Genomic DNA, 19,264 nt, shown 5'->3' on the forward strand with positions numbered 1-19,264 from the left:
TTGTAACCAAAGATTCAAAGCTGTGTATTTCATTTTTTTTTTTTTTTATGTTTTGTTATGCACACTCTATGTACTTTATTTTTTTTTTTGTTCCTCACAACAACCTTTTTTGTTGCTTCTAGGCATGTTCTGCATGATCTGTAAAAGTCAAACCACTTTCTTACCTCATTTGTATTGGGCACTCGTATTGTAAGTAGTCTGTGAATAGTGTCGGCGGGGGAAGGAGATATGGAGGTCGTTAGTGAGGAGATAAAACAGACTAGTGTGTATGAGACGGCACTAGCCACAGAAAATGAAGTGAGCCATGTTTCGTTCATTTAAATGGTGTTTGAATTTCATATGCCAATAGTTTTGTTACATTGCAAATTTTAATGTATTTAAATAAATGCAATATTCAAATTACAAAACTGTTTGGGAGTATTTGTATCAGCGCACTCTAGAAACGGGGTGTGAAATTGTCTGCGATGCTCTTGGTTCAGCTTTATGCACCGTGATAATTATTTTCACACTTGAAGGCTCACATGATTTGACCGTAGGCAGTGACTTCCCCACATTGAGAGGAAACAGGACGGATCTACCTTGATGTGTGGGCTACTGACACATACTGTTATATGTTGCAAGACTACAACATGAACACAAGGCACAAAAAAGACCCCCCTGATGGGTTGAATTATAAAGGAAAAAATACAGAGTTTTAGCCATCGTACCAGATTTATGCGGTTGCTATGAAAGACAGTCAAATAACTGGATACAAACATTGCTGCTTTTTTTTGTTTGTTTTTTAAAGAATTTTATATATTTATTTTGTACACTTTTCCTCCACCCCAAATTTATTTTGAGGTGAAATACAGCCTAAACATCAGTTGTTTCCATATGATCCAGCTACATAGTCAAAAGCTAAATTCAGAAACAAATGAGTAAAATTTAATCTGTATTACACCATTTAATTGTATTGTAGTTGTGTTTTTCCCCATAAAGTACTTCTGAATTAAGAATACATGTAACAATATTTAATGTTATATATGGATTTTATATTTAGAACGGTATAGACATTTTCCCTCCACCCCATTTGTAGTGTCAACAACTAAATTTAGATGCAAATGAGTAATATTTCACCTGTATTACACATTATTTTCTCCTCAAGTATTTTTACTAAATAGAAATGAACCACTATTAAAATTTTAAATAATTCATTTTAAATGCAATGAATTTACACCAAGCACAGAAAACTACATTTTGTTTTAAGATTGGCTCTTACAAATACATTTAACATTCATGTTTTATTAATTCTATATTTAGAAATTTATACACATTTTTCCTGTACCCCATTTATAGTGTCAAATTTAATTTAGATGCAAAGGAGTAATATTTCACCTGTATTGCACTGTTTAATTGCATTGTTGTATTTTCCCCATTGCCAACCTAAATGAACCACTATTAAAAGTTCAAATGTGACCCTGGACCACAAAACCAGTCATGACTGTCGCAGGTATATTTGTAGCAGCAGCCAAAAATGGGTCAAAATTAGCAATTTTTCTTTTTCCAATTAGTAATATGCATTGCTAAGCACTTTAAATTTAAAGGCAATTTTCTCAATATTTGACTCAGATTACAGATTTTCAAATAGTTCTATCACAACAAACCATATACAAACTCTATTTAAAAAAATTGACCCATGGTTTGTGGTCCAGGGTCACAAATAACAAATTAATGAACTTACGCATCAAGTACAGAAAACTAAATGTTTGTTTTAAGATTAGCTCTTACAAAGAATGCATTTAAAGTGTCATTATCATTAATATATAATTTATCATTAATAGGAATCTGGTTATCAAAAATGAGACATGTTGCACAATGTTTTTTAATTGAAATAATATAAAACATCTTAAAACAGTCTTTTTTGCTCTACAAAAAGAATGTTCTGTTTCATACAGCTGCTTTGTGAAAAACCAAGTCTATCCAGAAACGTTTAAAGTCATAGAGCTGCAACTTTATGCATATACATATATATATATATAAAAAAAAAACAGGACGCCATCACATAGCAAGGGCAGTTCAGGAGACGACACAACATAACTGAAACTCAGGGACAACAGTTAATACTTGCTTTGTGAAGACAGAATGGCAGCTTTTTAGAAAAATAAACTAAAAAACAGAAAATCAGTCTCAGTCTCCCCAACGTCTCCTTTTCCAGAGAACCAGCATATCCACTTTCTGATGAAGTCTCCTCCATTAGGGCGAATCACTTTGAGTCATGAACAGCGTCAGTTCAGCTGTTCTGTCCTGCAGGATTGTTGAGTGTGTGTGATCAGGAACCGAGTGTCTCAGGGTTCAGCTCTAAGCCACAGTGACGAACCGGCCTCCTTTGCTGCTCTGCTGTGTTGCCGCCACACGCTGGTCCTTCAGGATGCGGAACCGCTCGTTGAGGGTCATTCCAGTCTGACACACAAAAGAACAATGAAGATGGCCATCAGGTTTACCAACACGGAGGTAAATGTGTTTCTAGCGGCTGATCTGGAACAGATTGTTTTTTTTCTTCAAACAGGAAAGTAAAAAACAGGCTGAAGTTCAATACTGGAAGACTTCATATTTGAAGTGCATGTAAATGTTGTCAAAGATTTAGATTTGGTTTTTTTTGGATTAGGAAAACTAATTCATAAAAGGTGATTCAAACAAATCACATACTGGTTCATGAAAATAATTTTTTTTTTTTTGAAGTAATGCACCAAATTTCACCAACCACAAATTGTCTGTATAAAATGAGTTTTCGGTTTCAGACAAAAAAAGAAAAATCAATCAATAATTGAATGAAACCATTGCACTTGAATTGGCATTTCTCCAATGACGCACTTTTTTCAGTATCTATTTTGGGTTTAATATTAATAAATAAAACACTTGAAATCTCGACCCATACAATGTATTTTTGGCTATTGCTACAAATATACTGCAGCGACTTAAAACTGGTTTTGTGGTCCAGGGTCACATATTGTCCGATCCTAACAAACCAAACATCAATGGAAAGCTCATTTATTCAGCTTTCAGATGATGCATAGATCTCAATTTGACGCTTATGACTGGTTTTGTGGTCCAGGGTCACATTTGTCCTACCTGTTTCCCAACACTGTTGATATCAAACTGCAGGGCGACACCTTTAGGAGGTTTCCTCTCCGGCTCCTCTTGAGGGGGTGAGGAGCGCGCTGGAGTCACGGGGTGCAGGGACCAGGACTGAGCGGGCCTGCGCAGAGTGAAACAAAACATCATTACTTTGCGTTCCCAGACTCACAGTCACAACACGCTGGAAAGAGTCTCAAAGATTAAACCTGCCAAACTAACATGACATGTGTGGCTTGTTAGTGAGAGCATGCATCTTATCTGAACATCTTTATGACTATCATTGGAAATACAAAACAAACACCAATTACAAATCCAAATATCTGAATGGCAACCATTGCATGTCTTATGAAATTGTGCATTTGGGTCTAATGAAATGTAATCATACTCAGGCTGTGTTCTCGCTGTGGGGTTGTCTATTGACACAGTGAGGATGCCACTGTTGTTTGTAGGAGTGCGCCACCTGGTGGAGAAGAGGAGAAACCAGTAAGAGTTAACAGGAACCAACTTAAGCCCAATTTATACTTCTGCGTCGAACCTACGCCGTAGCCTCCGCAGAGACGCACAGGCCTGCGCCGTAACCCACGCCACCGTCACAGCTATGCTATAACTTTCTATTTGTCAATACTGAAACAAATTGTGACTCTGAAGACTGGAGTAATACTGGACTTTTGAAATGTTTTACATGTAATGAATCTAGAATATATGAAGGCTTCACTTTTTGAAATAAGTTACAAAACATTTTGCGCATGATATTCAAATTTTTTGAGATGCAGCTGTATAGTACAACAGTAATGCTGTAATATCTCAACTTTTATATCAGAATATATTTTATAATGCATTTATGCATAAATATAAGATATTTTAAAATCTATTTCTGTGATCAAAGCTGAATTTTCAGTATTATTACTCCAGTCTTCAGAGTCACAATTTGTTTCAGGATTGACAAATAGAAAGTTGTTTTTAAAGAACACCAATTAATTGAAATCAAAATCTTTTGTAACATTGTAAATGTTTTTACTGTCAGCTTTTATAAATTCAATGAAATCTTGCTGAATAAAAGTATTCAGTAAAAAAAAAAAAAAAAAAAAAAAAAGAAATCTTAATGACCCCAAACTTTTGAATGGTGTAGTATTTTGAACCAGAAAAACAGAAAAAGCAAACAAAAAAAAAAAAAAAAAAAATTGAAGAATGTTTACTTACGAGCGTGTTCTCTGTGTGGGTTGAGCAGACTTTGTCTTCTGAACTTGTGTATGAACCTATTAAAAAAAAAAAAAAAAAAAAAAAAAAAAAGTAAAGTACTAATAGACAGGAAGCCAAATCAGCACTCTCATATTTTAATTGGCTTAACTTCAAACTTTGATTTTCCCTTCTGGGATTTGATCTGGATTTCCCCCTTGGGGTTAAAGTGCAATCAGAAGCAACAAGCCAAAGAGACAAGATGGCAGGCCCTGCCATTGTAAACAGTGAAAATGTAACATAACATAAAACATAAAATTGTGTGACCCTTTGATAAGTTTTCTTTAAACACAAGTTTAACATCTTGCTATTCAGTAGATAGGAGGTAGTTCTGATAAATGATGTGACGATGACACCGTGGGGGTTAGGGGGTGTGCCCGAAGCCTGAATCCGGATTCAGAAAGGCATGGAAAACGAATAACGATTGCTAACGGTTGCCTGTTACAGTTACATTACAGTACATAAAATGTCACTTACCACATAAACAGAGTAAGGAGAGATGACTCAGGACTATGACGAATGATTTGCAGATCATGAGCAAAACTGACAAACATCTAATCTTGTAAAATGTGTGGTAAATACTGCCGCTCCATAGTATAAACAATGTACGATCGCCAATCTCGCAAGTGAAAGTGAAACTAAAAAGCGATCGTGCATTCAAAAGCAGTTGCAATGCATAATAGCAGCTCCCTGAATTCCGCAATTTTATATACAGTATGATGATCACCCAATGATAAAACTGCGAGGGAAAAAAAATATACATTTTCCTCCCATCTTGTATTTATTCTCCGCAGTGAGTCAATGTCATGGATGTAAGGGCAGAGCAAGTTTAAATATCTTTCCATCTTGTAATCCCGCTGTTTTGGGCATTTAAAAAAAAAAAAAAAAAAAAAAATATATATATATATATGCATGCTCTATTACAAATATTGGGCGAGAGAGAGAGAGAGAGAGAGAGAGAGAGAGATATATATATCTATCTATCTCTCTCTTGGCCCAATATTTGTAATAGAGCAGACACTGACTGTTGTTCACGTATTTATGACCTCATTTTTTTTATAGAGACGGCAGATGCTGAAAACACTGCGCGCTTCAGTATGCGTGTAGTAAACGAAACTGCACGTCTGTGCAATCATTCATAACCAGACACGCAGGATTCATATTTAAATGGTATTTTTGCAGCTTAACATTTACAGATACTAGTTCATATCGCGATTTGATTTAAGTGTAATGACCTACTTTTGATTTATTCATCCAAACTTTGACAAATTCAATGACATTCCGCGCTATACAGTAAATTCTGCTTTTATAACTAGATTCCGCGATTCCGTCTGCGTTTTCCGCATCGCGGAAATCATAAAGCCCTGATCGCACCGTGACGCTCACGACCGGTCTAGACACGGTGTGAGTTTTTTTATGGGTTATGTTATAGCCCTGCTTGTTTTTTTTTTTAAATGTTTTTATGAAATCCCTGTATTGCTCATATCATCGTATTATTTACTGCCATGTGAGCCGCATGAGTCTCGTGAGCCGCACAACACTGCTTTTAAGGGATGCGGCGGATTGTGTGAGGATCACGAAACCCTACCTAAACTCTAATATGGCAAACGTGCGGGGGGAGGGATGAGCTCATTCGGGACTACGGGAGCGTCGGCGGATGTTAAAGAGAAAACCGATTTTCATTCAAACACTCGACGTGAACTACGTATATAAAACCATTCTTGCTTTATTCTGGACTAACATTTAAAGAGACTTTATTCAGCGAAGGACTGATTTGAAATAAATAGCCTATAGGTTTGATTATTTTTTGTGATTCATTAAAATAATGGCTCACAAGAGTAGTACACCAACCAGTAACAGATTTATGCCAATTCTAGGGACGAAAGGACCAGTTCCTAATTTAAATGTCACAATTTTCACTATAACAAGAGCCAATGTATAACAAAATACTTGTGTATTGTGTACACAATGACAATGTGTTCAAAGCGACATTCATTTATATAAATACTACAGAGCAGCCATATTCTTAAAAACATGCATGCTAACTACATATTTAAGTGAAACAAAAGGCTCCTTAATGTGAAGAGGGCGTCACATGATCAGCACCCATGCATACAGCTTTCTGCCCATATTTCCCCTACATCTCTGTGTGAACTCTAGACAGGAAGTTCATTAGCTTCTTACTTTGAGTCCTCTTCTGAAGAGGAAAGTGGCCTGTCGTGCTTCTCTCTGTGTTTGCTGAGCAGTCGGAGCATTCCTGTAGAGAACAGATGATTCATTTTCACATTGAAACAACTCGGAAAAAATAGAAATAAATATAAATGAGTGCTGTCAAACGATTAAATCGCATTCAAAATAAAAGTTTTGTTTACATAATATATCTGTGTGTACTGTGTAGATTTATTGTGTGTGTGTGTATATATATATATATATATATAAAAACACAAAGTATATATTTTGAAAATATTTCTATGTATTTACACATATATATATATATATATACACACACACACATGCATGGGTGTATTTATATATACACAAATATGCACAGTACACACATATACTATGTAAACAAAAACTTTTATTTTGGATGCGATTAATTGTTTGATAGCACTAAAATAAATAAATCTTAATTTGTAATGGATATTAAATCCCGCCCTGATTTCTAACTTTAATTCTCCCACTTCACTGAGTTACAAATCTTACGTTGACATTTTGCCTGTAACATATTTGCGTCATGTATATATGTTTTTTTAAAAGAAATTAATACTTTTGAGGCGTTAAATTGATCAAAAGTGGCATTTATAATATTACAAAAGATTTCTATTTCAAATAAATGCTTTCTATTTATCAAAGATCTCTGGAAAAAAAAGTAAGTTTCCACAAAAATAATACAATACTACTATGCATTTCTTAACCAGCAAATCAGCATATTAGAATGATTTCTGAAGGATCATGTGGCACTGAAGACTGGAGTAAAGATGCTGAAAATTCAGCTTCACATTACAGGAATAAGTTATATTTTAAAATATATTAAAACAATTATTTTAAATTGTAACTTTTAAAAATATCACATTTTAATGCATTTCAAGGCTGTATTTATTTTAAAATGATTTACCAACCCCAAACTTGAACGGTAGAACACAATATTAAAATTCTGCCTAAAAATACCCATCTTGGTCTCATCTGACCATAAAAGTTCCTTTTGGTAAACTCATGCTTTCATGTGGACTTGAGTTGCGGCGTCTCCTGCAACACGTTTTTCATGTGTACTTTCATAAGGCACTGCACATGCAACAACTAACTTTAATTCAACTATTAAACAAAACAAACAAAAAAATCTTACCATTTCCTGTGAAGCCGAAATGGTTTGTAAGAAACTGAGCTCTGGGGTTTCTGAGAGTCCATCTGTCTGTTTGGTCTCCTCTGGATCGGCATCTGTCGCCGCTGGACAAACGGCTGAGATCTCTGAGAGAAGTGAACGCATGTACAAGAAGTTACACCTGAATTCATTTACACGTGACAACAAAATCACCTTTTAAGCTCAAACGCTGACCATGCACAAACTAATTATAATAATCACCCTTCAGTACATTATGGCTCGTTTCCACCGAGCAATACGGTTCGGTACAGAACAGTACACAATTAGGTCCGTTTCCACTGTCAGAAGTTGTGAATGGTACCAAAATAGCGAACTTTAACGTACCGCTTTTTTTGGTACCCTTCCGTTGGGGCACCTAGCACAGCAAAGGGTGGAGCTAAACCGCAGAACGCTGATTGGTTGACTAGAATCGTCACTTTTGCGTGATACAAGGAGATAAAGCTTCTCCTTCACTCGTTCCGCTCTGCTGTCCGTGAGTGTTGGGCTTATTTACATCAGTGTGCGCAAACAAAAAAATATAAAATGATAAAAAACACTTATATTTTCACACAGACAACAGCCGTTTCATAATACCTTGTCTGCTCTTGGTGAAACGCCATTGCCCAAAAACCCACGTAACTTTCAAAATATTACCTTTATTACATGAAATGTAGTTTTAAGAGTTTTTCAGGCGAGAATATAGTTGTTTAAAACTCAAATCTGCAGTTTATTTATAAAGATAACACCTATTTGAAAGTTTGCTATGCCGATTTCGGAGCTCCAGGCGATCACCGGGCGCTCAGTGCTCATGTATCCGCAGAGAGCAGCCTTAGCTCGGCTAGTCCTTCCGGCATTTGGCTCTGATGTTTCTGTAGTGATTAAACATGAGAGGCAATTCGTTTTGTGCTTTACACCACGCCCATCAAGTAAGGGTACTGTTGGCGGTGGAAATGCAAACGGGATCAGGTTGTTCCGTACCGAGTCGTAGCGTAGTGTACTGTACTGACCCGCACCGCTCGGTGGAAACAAGCCGTGTCCACACCTGGTTGACAGCTGCTCTGTTGGGCACCTGTCGGTTCTGAGTGGGTCTGTTCTGGACGGGTCGGTTGAGCGGACTGATCCCTTTAAACAGGACGGCATTTTTTCTCGCAGCTAAACCAGTGATGACCCCCTGCCCACGACGCCTGGCCACCGTGGGAGGAAGCTTGCGGTTTCGAGTGAAGCGTTTGTTCACAACACCTCCTACAGATGGCCAAAATAAAAAACAAGTTGCAGAAAATTGGCAGACATGGCTGATTTGCATACAATAAAACACTGAAATTATCCAAAACTGAATTTGTTATATTGCAGCTGTTGGTGATTTTTTTAAATTCGTGTGACAATAAAAAGAAAACAACATCAAATTCTGACCTCTTATAGATGGCACTGCAGCTCTTGGCCCAGTTTTCTTCCCCTGAGAGAAGCGACCTTTCACCGGGAGTCTGCGCTTTGGCGTCTGGGCCTGGAATTGTTTCTGCTTTTTGTTCAGCCGGATAATATCATCTGTAAAATATGAATGCAATAAATTTGATTAAATCAAACGATACAGGTCACATCACACAAACTGCTGGGTTGCTCAATTGAACACTAAAAAAAAAACAGGCACGTCAAACAAAAAACTATTACGATAAGTGAACTTAATTTCAATAAAACTGTCATAAAATGTGCTTTGAAAACATATTAATTAACATTTTGTTTAAATAAATATCCCTTGGGAAATAACGTTAAGTGATAAGTTACTCAGGAAATGCGGTCAAACGCAGTCAAGATATATCTTTAAACGCGTTTACCAAGCAATAAAACACCGATAAAAGTGATGTTATATATTATATTACGATACAAAGAGATTGCTGCAATGTTAACACCGATTCAAACTATGATAAATCACATGTAAAATCTCACAATGCTAATCAGCTACACACGCACGGCTAGTTTTATCTTTGGCATTACCTAAAGACATGTCAACCTTATCGAGTTCCTCTGTACTTCCACCGCCGACCGATTTATAACTAGATTTGCTCATTCTGCAGGTCGCACTATGATAGAAATGAAGACGCAAACAACACACCGCCGACACGATCCAACAAGCCAGGCGAACAAAACAACACTAGCAAACTAGCCAGCTTTCATTGAGCGCTCGACGTTTCTGCGCATGCGCGGACGGACGCACTTCGCGCTGAGGCTCTTGGGAAATGTAGTTTGAGTTGTACAAATCGTAAAACGCGGTCATACTTTACATATATGATAATTATTTGTATTTGAGTGCTACATGGCAATGTGTGTTCAGTTGACTTCGTCAAATTTTGTGCGACAAATTCTTTGTTATTCTTATGGAAAACGAAGTCGTTGGGTAACACAGCAGGAGCGTAAGCCCCGCCTCCAGCAGTCATTGGTCAATGAGCGGTGTTACAAAACAACCAACTCCACGTGAGAAAATTGTGCAGCGACAGAATTATCAAAAGTGCATTTGGTTTCATGTGTTCGGGAGTGTATGCTTCATATTAGGTAAGCGGTTTCTTTAATGAGCTCTTTTTTTGCAGTGCGTCGTAAACCATATGCAAATTACCTTTATCTGACGCCTATCTGTGTGTGTCTAGGTTGTTTTCTACGTGCTTGTACAACATCAGAAACAGCAGAAGAGCGCTGCTCCTCCGTGCCATCAGCGACCCAAACACACTCCCACATTATATCAGCATGTCTGCGAACAAGCGCAACCTGAAGCGCCAGAGAGAGTCAGCGGACAGCGCCGGGGGGAAACAGCCGAGGCTAACGGGAGAAGGAGCGAGAGAGACCGGCTGGCTGCTGAGGGAAGTGACCGAGCTCCGCAGAGCAGCGCTGGGATGCGAGTTCAACAAAAAGCGCCTCCGTTATTTATCAGACACACAGAAAATCAAACAGGGCTCTGATGGGGTCCTCTACTGGATGTCCCGCGACCAAAGAGTCCAAGGTAAAGTATATAGAGAGAGGAAAAAAAGTTGCTCAGTCTTTTATGCTCCCCAAGACTGCATTTACTTGATCAAAAACTAAATACAATATACAAGACTGGGGAAGATGCCCACCTTTGATTGAACAATGTGCATTTACTTTAAATTGTAACATATTTAGATGAGTTTAGCATGTGCAGGATGATGCCAATGTGCCATTGTAGGAAATAAATAGAAACATTTGCTAATTTAGTCGTTATAGAACAAAATGTATAATTATTAAAAGAGGCCATATACCATTATGAATGTATAAATGACTTTTAATATAATTATTATGAATATTTATATATTTTTAGTGCTGTCAAACATTTGATCGCATCCAAAATAAAAGTTTTTGTTTACATACTATGTGTGTGTACTGTGTATATTTATTATGTATATATAAATACACACACATGCATGTATATATTTTGGAAAAATATGTAGTTTATATATTAAATATATTTATAATATAAATTATATGAATATAAATGTAGACATGCAATAATATTTTCAAAATATATACTGTATGTGTGTGTATACAGAACACACACATGTATGATTAATCATTTGACAGCACTACATAAAAGCCTTTAATATTAATTACAATATTATAGATCACTATTTTCCAGTGACACAAAATTATATCAATTAATATCAACACTGTTTCGACTGGCTAAATCTCACAAATGTTGACATTCAAATGAAATGACAAAAAATAAAAATACATTCATCAAAAGTGAAAATCCATGATACATTTTTTCAGAATTCTTTGATAAATAGAAATGTCAAAAGTACAGTATTTATTTAGAAATATTTTTAACATTATAAATGCCCTTACTGTTACTTTTGATCAATTTAATGCATCCTTACTGAATAAAAGTAGTCATTTCATTTAAAAAACTCTTACTGACCACAGACTGTGTTGTTTGTGCTGCAGATAACTGGGCATTGATCTACGCTCAGCAGCTGGCTCTGGCTGAGAAACTTCCTCTGCACATCTGCTTCTGTTTGGTGCCTCGATATCTGGATGCGACCTACAGACAGTACGCTTTTATGCTGAAAGGACTGCAAGAAGTGGCAAAGGTACAGAAATACTACATCTCGAGAGATCTGTCATGGCCTGTCCAGGGTTCCCACGGGTCCTTGAAATCCTTGAAAGTTTGTGAATCTGATTAAAAATTTTCAAGGCCCTGGAAAGTTTTTGAAAATAAACAAACATAGATACAGGTCCTTGAAAATTCCATATTATTCCCTCCGGTCCGCTAATGTGTTATTTCGCCAGCACTTTGTGCTTACTAGCTTGCTTGATTTACGTTGCACATTTATGCGTTACGTTAAGTGTTTCCCACGTGAGGTACTTTGTGTTGTTCGTTGCCATGACGTTCACACGCACACGAAACTACTAAGATGGTACCACAACGTTTCACAGACACACCGTGAATCATTGCAAAAATAGGCTGAAACCACTGAAACGTGATGACTGGAAAATGCAAGTTTCAAGATATTTGGCTCACCAAAGAAGATTACAAAGAATGGCTTGCCAGAGATCCAAAGGATGTAATGTTGAATTGCTTTGCTTGTTAAGATAATGTAAAGCCATGAGGCAAGAAAAACTTAAAAGCATATTCATATATCTTAAAACTTCTGGTTACATGAGCCTAAGCTCTTTTCAATAAAATCCATGCAAAAGTTAATATCAGATCATTTGAGAATACAGTATAGTATGTACCAAATATTGTTAAATTTTATGCAAAACAGAAATACGACAAATATCAGATTTCTGTCATATGGCCAAAAATAAATGCAAAAAAAAAAAATAATAATAATTGCTTTTTTGCATAGTTGTGTTTGACACATGAAAACTGTAACAATGTATCTTACAAGGTGACGCGATGTAACCTTTGCTCTCACTTGAAATGTGTCCCCACATTAAGTCCTTGAATTTGAAGGTATTGGACCTAGAAAGTCCTTGAAAGGTGGGAACCCTGTCTGTCATTGAGTGTTTGATGTGTCTGCTGCTGTGCTTATTATTTGTTAGATTGAGCTACTAAATTAGACCACACCCCTTTCCATAACCGGTGTTTCTGATTGGCCAGGGCTGCACTCCTAGGTAGAAAGGGACATTTAATGAATTGTATTTAATAAAATGTAATAATGTCTGTTGTTACAGGAATGCAAAAGCCTGGATATTCAGTTCCATCTGCTGTCAGGAGAACCTGGACAGAAGCTGCCAAGCTTTGTTAAAAACTGGAAGTTTGGAGCAGTTGTCACTGACTTTAACCCTCTCAGGATCCCTCTCCAGTGGATTGAGACGGCTAAGAAACACTTTCCCTCTGATGTCCCTTTCATTCAGGTGTGTTAGTCATTATTATTTGTCTTGTGCACGTGCTCCGTTCTTGCATGCCATGTCATCATTGCTGTAGTGCTCGTTTCTGACATTGTGTGCTGATTTGAAACTGTGCTACATTTTCCTGCTGCTCTGAATCAAGGTTGATGCACATAACGTGGTGCCTTGCTGGGAAGCGTCTGAGAAGCTGGAGTATGGAGCCAGGACAATACGAGGCAAAATCACTAAACTTCTGCCAGAATTCCTCACAGAGATTCCTCTCGTGGACACTCATCCACACTCTGCTTCTCGTACAGCAAAGGTTTGATCAGTAGCTGTACCAGAGATGTGATTGTTCTGCTTTTATGTAAATTCCTATGGATTTTTATATGGATTCTGACCTGAAGTATGATCACATGGATTGTTTAAATCTGATGGAAAAAATTCTGATTTTAAAACATTTAAGATATATGTATTTAATAAAATAATTTAAATATAGTTTAAAATGATGTTTAAATATTAAAATAACAAGCAAGGGAAAAACTAAAACTCGGGTAAATGTAGGTTACCATTTCATATGTATATATTTTTTTATTTTTCAGCCCAATAGTATTAGTGGAATGGTAATATTTCTTTATTGATTAATAATAATAATAATAATAATAATAATAATAATAATAAAATAAATATTTTTATTGTTGTTGTTAGCTAGTGGTAATGCTTATTATAATTAATGTAATTATTGTTATTAATAATAATTGCAACAACAATAAAACAATAATATATATTTAGCAATATTATTATTATATTTCATATTTATCTAATATATTTTACCGTAAAATAGTTGATCATTGATTTTTAAAAAAATATTTTCATAATATGAAATTATATATAATAAAAATATTTTACTAAATAATTACTATTAATCATTGTTGATTTGTGTTAATGATTATTATTATGAATGGAATTATTCTTAATAATTATAACAATAATAACAGCAATAATAATAAATTAAATAATATATTGTTTATTATTATTATTATTATTATTTAATATTCATTTTTATTTTGCAGTAAAATAGTAGATTTGGAATGGTAATAAATGTATTCATTTATTTAATTGTATTTAAAAAATAAGCTGAAAATATTAAAATAATAATAATTATGCTTTATTAGAATAAATTTAATTATTATTAATAAAAATAGCAATAACAACAATAATAATATTTAATTTTTTGTGTTATTATTGTTGTTTTATTGAATGGGGGAAAAACAGGTTTTCCTCCTCTTTTATCGTTAGTTGATTACTTGCCTGTTGTAATCTGTGAAGTACATTTTATGTTTTGTTCATTGTTAGCATTCTCAAATGCATTATGACTTTAAACCCTGGTTCTACATAAGATGTGTTTTCCCATCTTCTTCATATCAAAATCTGTGTTTCAGCCCGTGGACTGGGAGGAGGTGCTGTCGTCTCTTGAGGTGGACCGCGGTGTTGGGGAGGTGGACTGGGCTCAGCCTGGCTCCTGTGGTGGCATGGCCATGCTGGAGTCCTTCATTGACCAACGCCTGCGTCTCTTTGCCACTTACAGGAACAATCCCAACTGTGACGCCCTCAGCCATCTCTCCCCCTGGATCCACGCTGGTCAGTTTGCACTCCGTCTAAGTGCTTTTTTTGTTCATGCAGTGCAATAAATGGGGTTCAAAACAATGTTGCATTGACAAAAAAATATTTTTACAAAATTTATTTTGAAGAACTACTGAAGCAAGTTTGGAAAAACATGAGTGTGAGAGATTGATTTTTGGGTAAACCATCTTTATTTCACACCATCCACTTTCTTATAGATGTAGTTTAGAGGTTCTAATAGTTGGCATGTTTTCTCTTGAAGGTCAGTTATCTGCTCAGCGTGTGGTGAAGCAGGTCAAAGGACAAAAGAACGCCAGCGAGTCTGTGGCGTCTTTTGTTGAGGAGCTGGTGGTGCGCCGGGAGCTCGCCGACAACTTCTGCTTCTACAACCACAACTATGACAACATTTCAGGTGAGCGCCGTGTCTGTCGCTTTAATCACACACAGGCTTTCTGCAGGTCTTAAAAAGCTCTTAAAATGTTTTCAATTCTAGCAGAAAGACTTGAATTCATATAGTTGTGGCATTAAATGGTGCATGCACTGCAAAGAATTAATATCAGTAAATAAATATAAATATCAATATTTTTGTCTTGTTTTCTAGTTCAGATATCTAAACATCTTTAAATCAAGATACATTTACTTGAGATGCAAAATGAAGATTATTAAAGCCTTTTTTTATGAGAAATTGAACAAAACTGAGTTTATGCTTTAAACAAGAACAGGTATCTGTCAATAGGGTATGAAAACTTGTTTAAATGAAGTTGATTTTTCAGACCCCATCAGTTTTGTTCATGTTTTAATCGTAAACACACTTCATTTTGATCAATTTATCTGAATACAAGACTTCTCTTCAGTCATTTTGTTTCTCAGTGTATCTTGACTTAAGAACCTTTAGAAAATTGCACTGGAAAACAACAAAAATGCAGAGGAAGAACATCATGTTTTTGCAATATGATCAAAAGATACAGCAAAACGTATTTCCATGTTCTAGTTAAGCTTTTTTTGTTTGTAAAATAGGTCTGTTGGAAGTTGTATTTTCAAACTGTTGCTAATACAACTCATTTTGTGCTAGACATGTACATCTAGAGAGCATATTGAAGTATTGTGTTCCTTTTGATTGATTACATTTTCTTTAACTGGTCTTAAAAGGACATAAATTTAAATTTCATAAAGAAACCCTGCACACAGTAACAAGATACATTTACAAATGTAGATAATTTGCAGGCTCATTCCAGGCCTTTGTTTAAATTGTATATCTCTGTGCACAGGTGCGTATGATTGGGCGAAGAAGACGTTGCAGGATCACGCCAAGGACAGCAGACAGTACCTTTACACAAAAGAGCAGCTGGAGGACGCCAAGACCCATGACCAGCTGTGGAACGCTGCACAGGTAGTTCAACATAAGAGTTTCACATGAAACACATTCATTTAAGTGTGTTTTCTGGTGGTCACATAGTATAGTTTTTCTCAAAACCACTGCTGTAATGGCAAACCCAGTAAAACTCCTGGTGTGTTGTAGCGTCAGCTGGTGTTAGAAGGGAAGATGCATGGGTTTCTGCGCATGTACTGGGCAAAGAAGATCCTGGAATGGACTGCATCTCCTGAAGAAGCCCTCTCTATTGCTATATATCTGAATGACCGTTTGTCTCTAGACGGCTGCGATCCCAACGGATATGTGGGTAAGAAACCTGATGCTTTGATTGCTCTAGCACATCAAATACATTCTTACAATAAATTATTATTAAAGTATTAGTATTTCGTAGGCTTATATCCATATCTATATAAATCAGCAAGGATGCGTTCAATTAATCAAACTGGTTAAAATAAAAACAAGAACAGTAAAGGCATTGATAATGCAACTAAATATTTCAATTACAAAGAAATGCATCACAGTTTCTACAAAAATATAAAGCAGCCCAACTGTTTTCAACAATGATAATAATAAAAAATGTTTCTTGAACAGCAAATCAGCATATTAGAATGATTTCTGAAGAATCACGTGACACTGAAGACTGAAAATTCAGCTTTGCATCACAGGAATAAATTACATTTTAAAAATATTTAAATAAAAAAATTGTTATTTTAAATTGTAATAATATTTCACAGCATTACAGTTTTTTCTGCATCAAATAAATGCAGCCCTGTGTAAAATTGACTGATCTCCTACTGAACTTTTTTTTGTACTTGATTATATGAATTATTTTGTTTAATATTCTCACAGGTTGCATGTGGTCCGTCTGTGGCATCCATGACCAGGGCTGGGCAGAGAGGCCCATCTTTGGCAAAATTCGCTATATGAATTATGCTGGCTGCAAGCGGAAGTTCGATGTGGCACAGTTTGAGAGGAAGTACGCTGCTTTAAAGGAGGCCTCCAAAAAAGATACCAAGAAATCTGTCTAGTTTCATTGGTCAAAATCTACTGACTTGCATAAAATTTCAGTTCTCATTGTTTGTACTTGTTTTAGAGAGACTGTATTTAAGGGGATTTCTTTTCTGGCGGTCCTTTTTCTGTAGTAAGGGGAAGTTTATTAATAAGATGCTATATTTGTTTGTTGGTATTTTCTGTCTTATGTGTTTACTTTGATATTCTTTTTTTAATGGATCATAGGACCTATGAGTTTGGTCTGATGTTACAAAGTTCTCTACGGTCATGCATTGCAGACTTCAGAAATGCAATGTCTAGATGTTGCACTGTTGTTTTCTGCAATTTTTTATTTTTTTACGTACAATGGTGAAAGAATCGATCATCAAAAATAAAAAATTTTTAATACACTGCCTTCGATTTATAAACTCACTAAAAATTATCTCACTAGGGGGCCTCAGTGGACTTCTGAGAGGGCCAGAGGATGACTTAAAATGATAGAAATTAATTCATATTAAAATAACTTAAAATGCTGAAAAATAAATATATACAGTCATTTTTAATAATAACTATTATTTTATTAAAGCATTAAGTTCTTGAAATTGGCCTTTAAATATTGTGTTGGACAGTGGAATGAAACACAGTGATATTTAATTTCATATTTCATAACAGGTTATAAAAATTAGTGGTGTTTTCACACATATTAACTTTAATAAAATTACTATAACAGATAAAAGTGTGACAATGACAATTGAACTGATTTTTTCTGTTCTTTTTAATGGATAGCTAATGTATTTAAAGCATTTGTTTTGACATAAGGATGCATATTTCATTGAATGTGTTCAACATTAAGTTAAATAAACATGATGTTATGTAAGAATACAAATGAATTTATATGAAAAGAAAAAGCATTTAAAAACAAGAACATGAGTAACAACAGAAGATATTAACTGTAAGGACAAATTGTTCAAAGTATATTGTCCTCCAGATCTGGCTATTAGCAATATTTACATGACTTGGAATAATATATACATTATTAAGCATGTTATGCCATTGACAAAGTCCCATCATGACACAATCGGTGAAATGCAAGCACTTTTTATAATCTTGGATCTGACAGATGATGTATTGCTCTGCGTCATGTAGGGAAGAAGCCGACAGATAAAGATGGAAAAGTAAACAGGTGGAGGAGATTGAGAGCATTCCAGCCTTGAGCAAGACACATCACTATACAAACATTTGCAGAATCAACATTGTTAGGAAATCATTCATTTTTTAGAATATATTTTGAATATTTCACATTCACTCTGGTAACTACATTCCCACAGAACAGACGTTGTGTTAAATGCGGCGGATCATTGTGTGTCACTGAACTGCTCACTAGTAGAAAAAACTGCGCTTTTTAACTTGTAACAAACACAAAACAGGTAAAATGCATATATATATCTAATAGAACCTCATCACAGTGGTACGAAATTTGGCATCACTGCAGTAGATTATACAGTCAGTGAGAATGATGGGAAACTTGCTGGTTACTGGAAACACTTAAGATTTATTAATTACTGTCAATAGTCTGCGTCATACACAAGCATTTTTTTTTGCTTGGATTTCACGCGGGCTAGATGTGGGCCTGATCTGGGCCAACACTGTGTTGCTGTCTGGGAAGGATGCATTCGATTGATCAAACGTTACAGGAAAGACATTCATAATGTTTCTAAAAATGTTTTATTCATTTTAGAATCCTGAAATCCAATAATACGATTTGTTTTGAGCAGCAAATCAGCATATCAGAATGATTTCTGAAGGATCACGTGACACTGAAAACTGGAGTGATGAAAAGTAAATATAAAAATACATTTAAAAATATTTTAAAATGGAATAATATTTCACAATATTAGTTTCTACTGTATTTTTGATCAAATAAATGCTGTCTTGGTGAGTATAAGAGATCTCCTTCAAAAACATTATACTACCGTTCAAACATTTAGGATCGGTACACTGTAAAAAATAATTGTAATTTTAACTGTAAAATTTTGTAAAAACGCTCCGGACAAAAACTGTTAATAAGTTCCCGTACTATATACAGGAAAAAACTGTAAAAGATCTAACCAGACATTTCATGTAATTTTACAGTAAAGTGCTGTTAATTGTACAGTTTTTAGAAGTAAAAAAGAACAAATCAATGTATAATTGGTAGTCGTGGCCTAATGGTTAGGGAGTCGGGCTTGTAACCTGAA

General features: G+C 35.5%; 2 protein-coding genes across 3 annotated transcripts; one reads left to right on the top strand and one right to left on the bottom strand.

The window, feature by feature from the left end:
- Window positions 1–27: 27 nt before the first annotated feature.
- LOC131521454 (UAP56-interacting factor-like) lies at window positions 28–9,907 on the bottom strand. Of its 2 annotated transcripts, none has more exons than XM_058746178.1 (9): window positions 9,701–9,907; window positions 9,122–9,253; window positions 8,781–8,953; window positions 7,697–7,818; window positions 6,535–6,607; window positions 4,315–4,370; window positions 3,500–3,574; window positions 3,109–3,235; window positions 28–2,439 (listed from the first exon to the last, which is right to left on the bottom strand). In XM_058746178.1, the coding sequence occupies exons 1-9, from the start codon at window positions 9,771–9,773 to the stop codon at window positions 2,338–2,340; spliced, it is 933 nt and encodes a 310-aa protein (XP_058602161.1). In that variant the 5' UTR covers window positions 9,774–9,907; the 3' UTR covers window positions 28–2,337. The 2 variants fall into 2 exon arrangements, with proteins under 2 accessions (XP_058602161.1, XP_058602155.1); XM_058746172.1 differs by having other exon boundaries at window positions 8,754–8,953; window positions 9,701–9,905.
- A 222-nt stretch (window positions 9,908–10,129) lies between these two features.
- cpdp (CPD photolyase) lies at window positions 10,130–17,668 on the top strand. The gene is made up of 10 exons (XM_058752454.1): window positions 10,130–10,255; window positions 10,348–10,697; window positions 11,654–11,799; window positions 12,887–13,069; window positions 13,206–13,364; window positions 14,485–14,683; window positions 14,928–15,077; window positions 15,934–16,055; window positions 16,185–16,344; window positions 16,887–17,668. Exons 1-10 carry the CDS (start codon window positions 10,242–10,244, stop codon window positions 17,063–17,065), a joined length of 1,662 nt encoding a protein of 553 aa, XP_058608437.1. The 5' UTR covers window positions 10,130–10,241; the 3' UTR covers window positions 17,066–17,668.
- The last annotated feature ends 1,596 nt before the right edge of the window (window positions 17,669–19,264 follow it).

Source organism: Onychostoma macrolepis, chromosome 02 (assembly GCF_012432095.1).
Source record: "Onychostoma macrolepis isolate SWU-2019 chromosome 02, ASM1243209v1, whole genome shotgun sequence".
Lineage (NCBI taxonomy): Eukaryota > Metazoa > Chordata > Actinopteri > Cypriniformes > Cyprinidae > Onychostoma > Onychostoma macrolepis.

Coding starts and splice junctions, on each gene's coding strand:
- LOC131521454 (XM_058746172.1), bottom strand. CDS start 9,773: ATGAGCAAATCTAGTTATAAATCGGTCGGCGGTGGAAGTACAGAGGAA. Junction 6,608..7,696: donor TTTCGGCTTCACAGGAAATG/GTAAGATTTTTT, acceptor TGTTCTCTACAG/GAATGCTCCGACTGCTCAGC. Junction 3,575..4,314: donor CCCACACAGAGAACACGCTC/GTAAGTAAACAT, acceptor CTTCTCCACCAG/GTGGCGCACTCCTACAAACA.
- cpdp (XM_058752454.1), top strand. Junction 14,684..14,927: donor CTCCCCCTGGATCCACGCTG/GTCAGTTTGCAC, acceptor TTTCTCTTGAAG/GTCAGTTATCTGCTCAGCGT. Junction 16,345..16,886: donor CGATCCCAACGGATATGTGG/GTAAGAAACCTG, acceptor ATATTCTCACAG/GTTGCATGTGGTCCGTCTGT.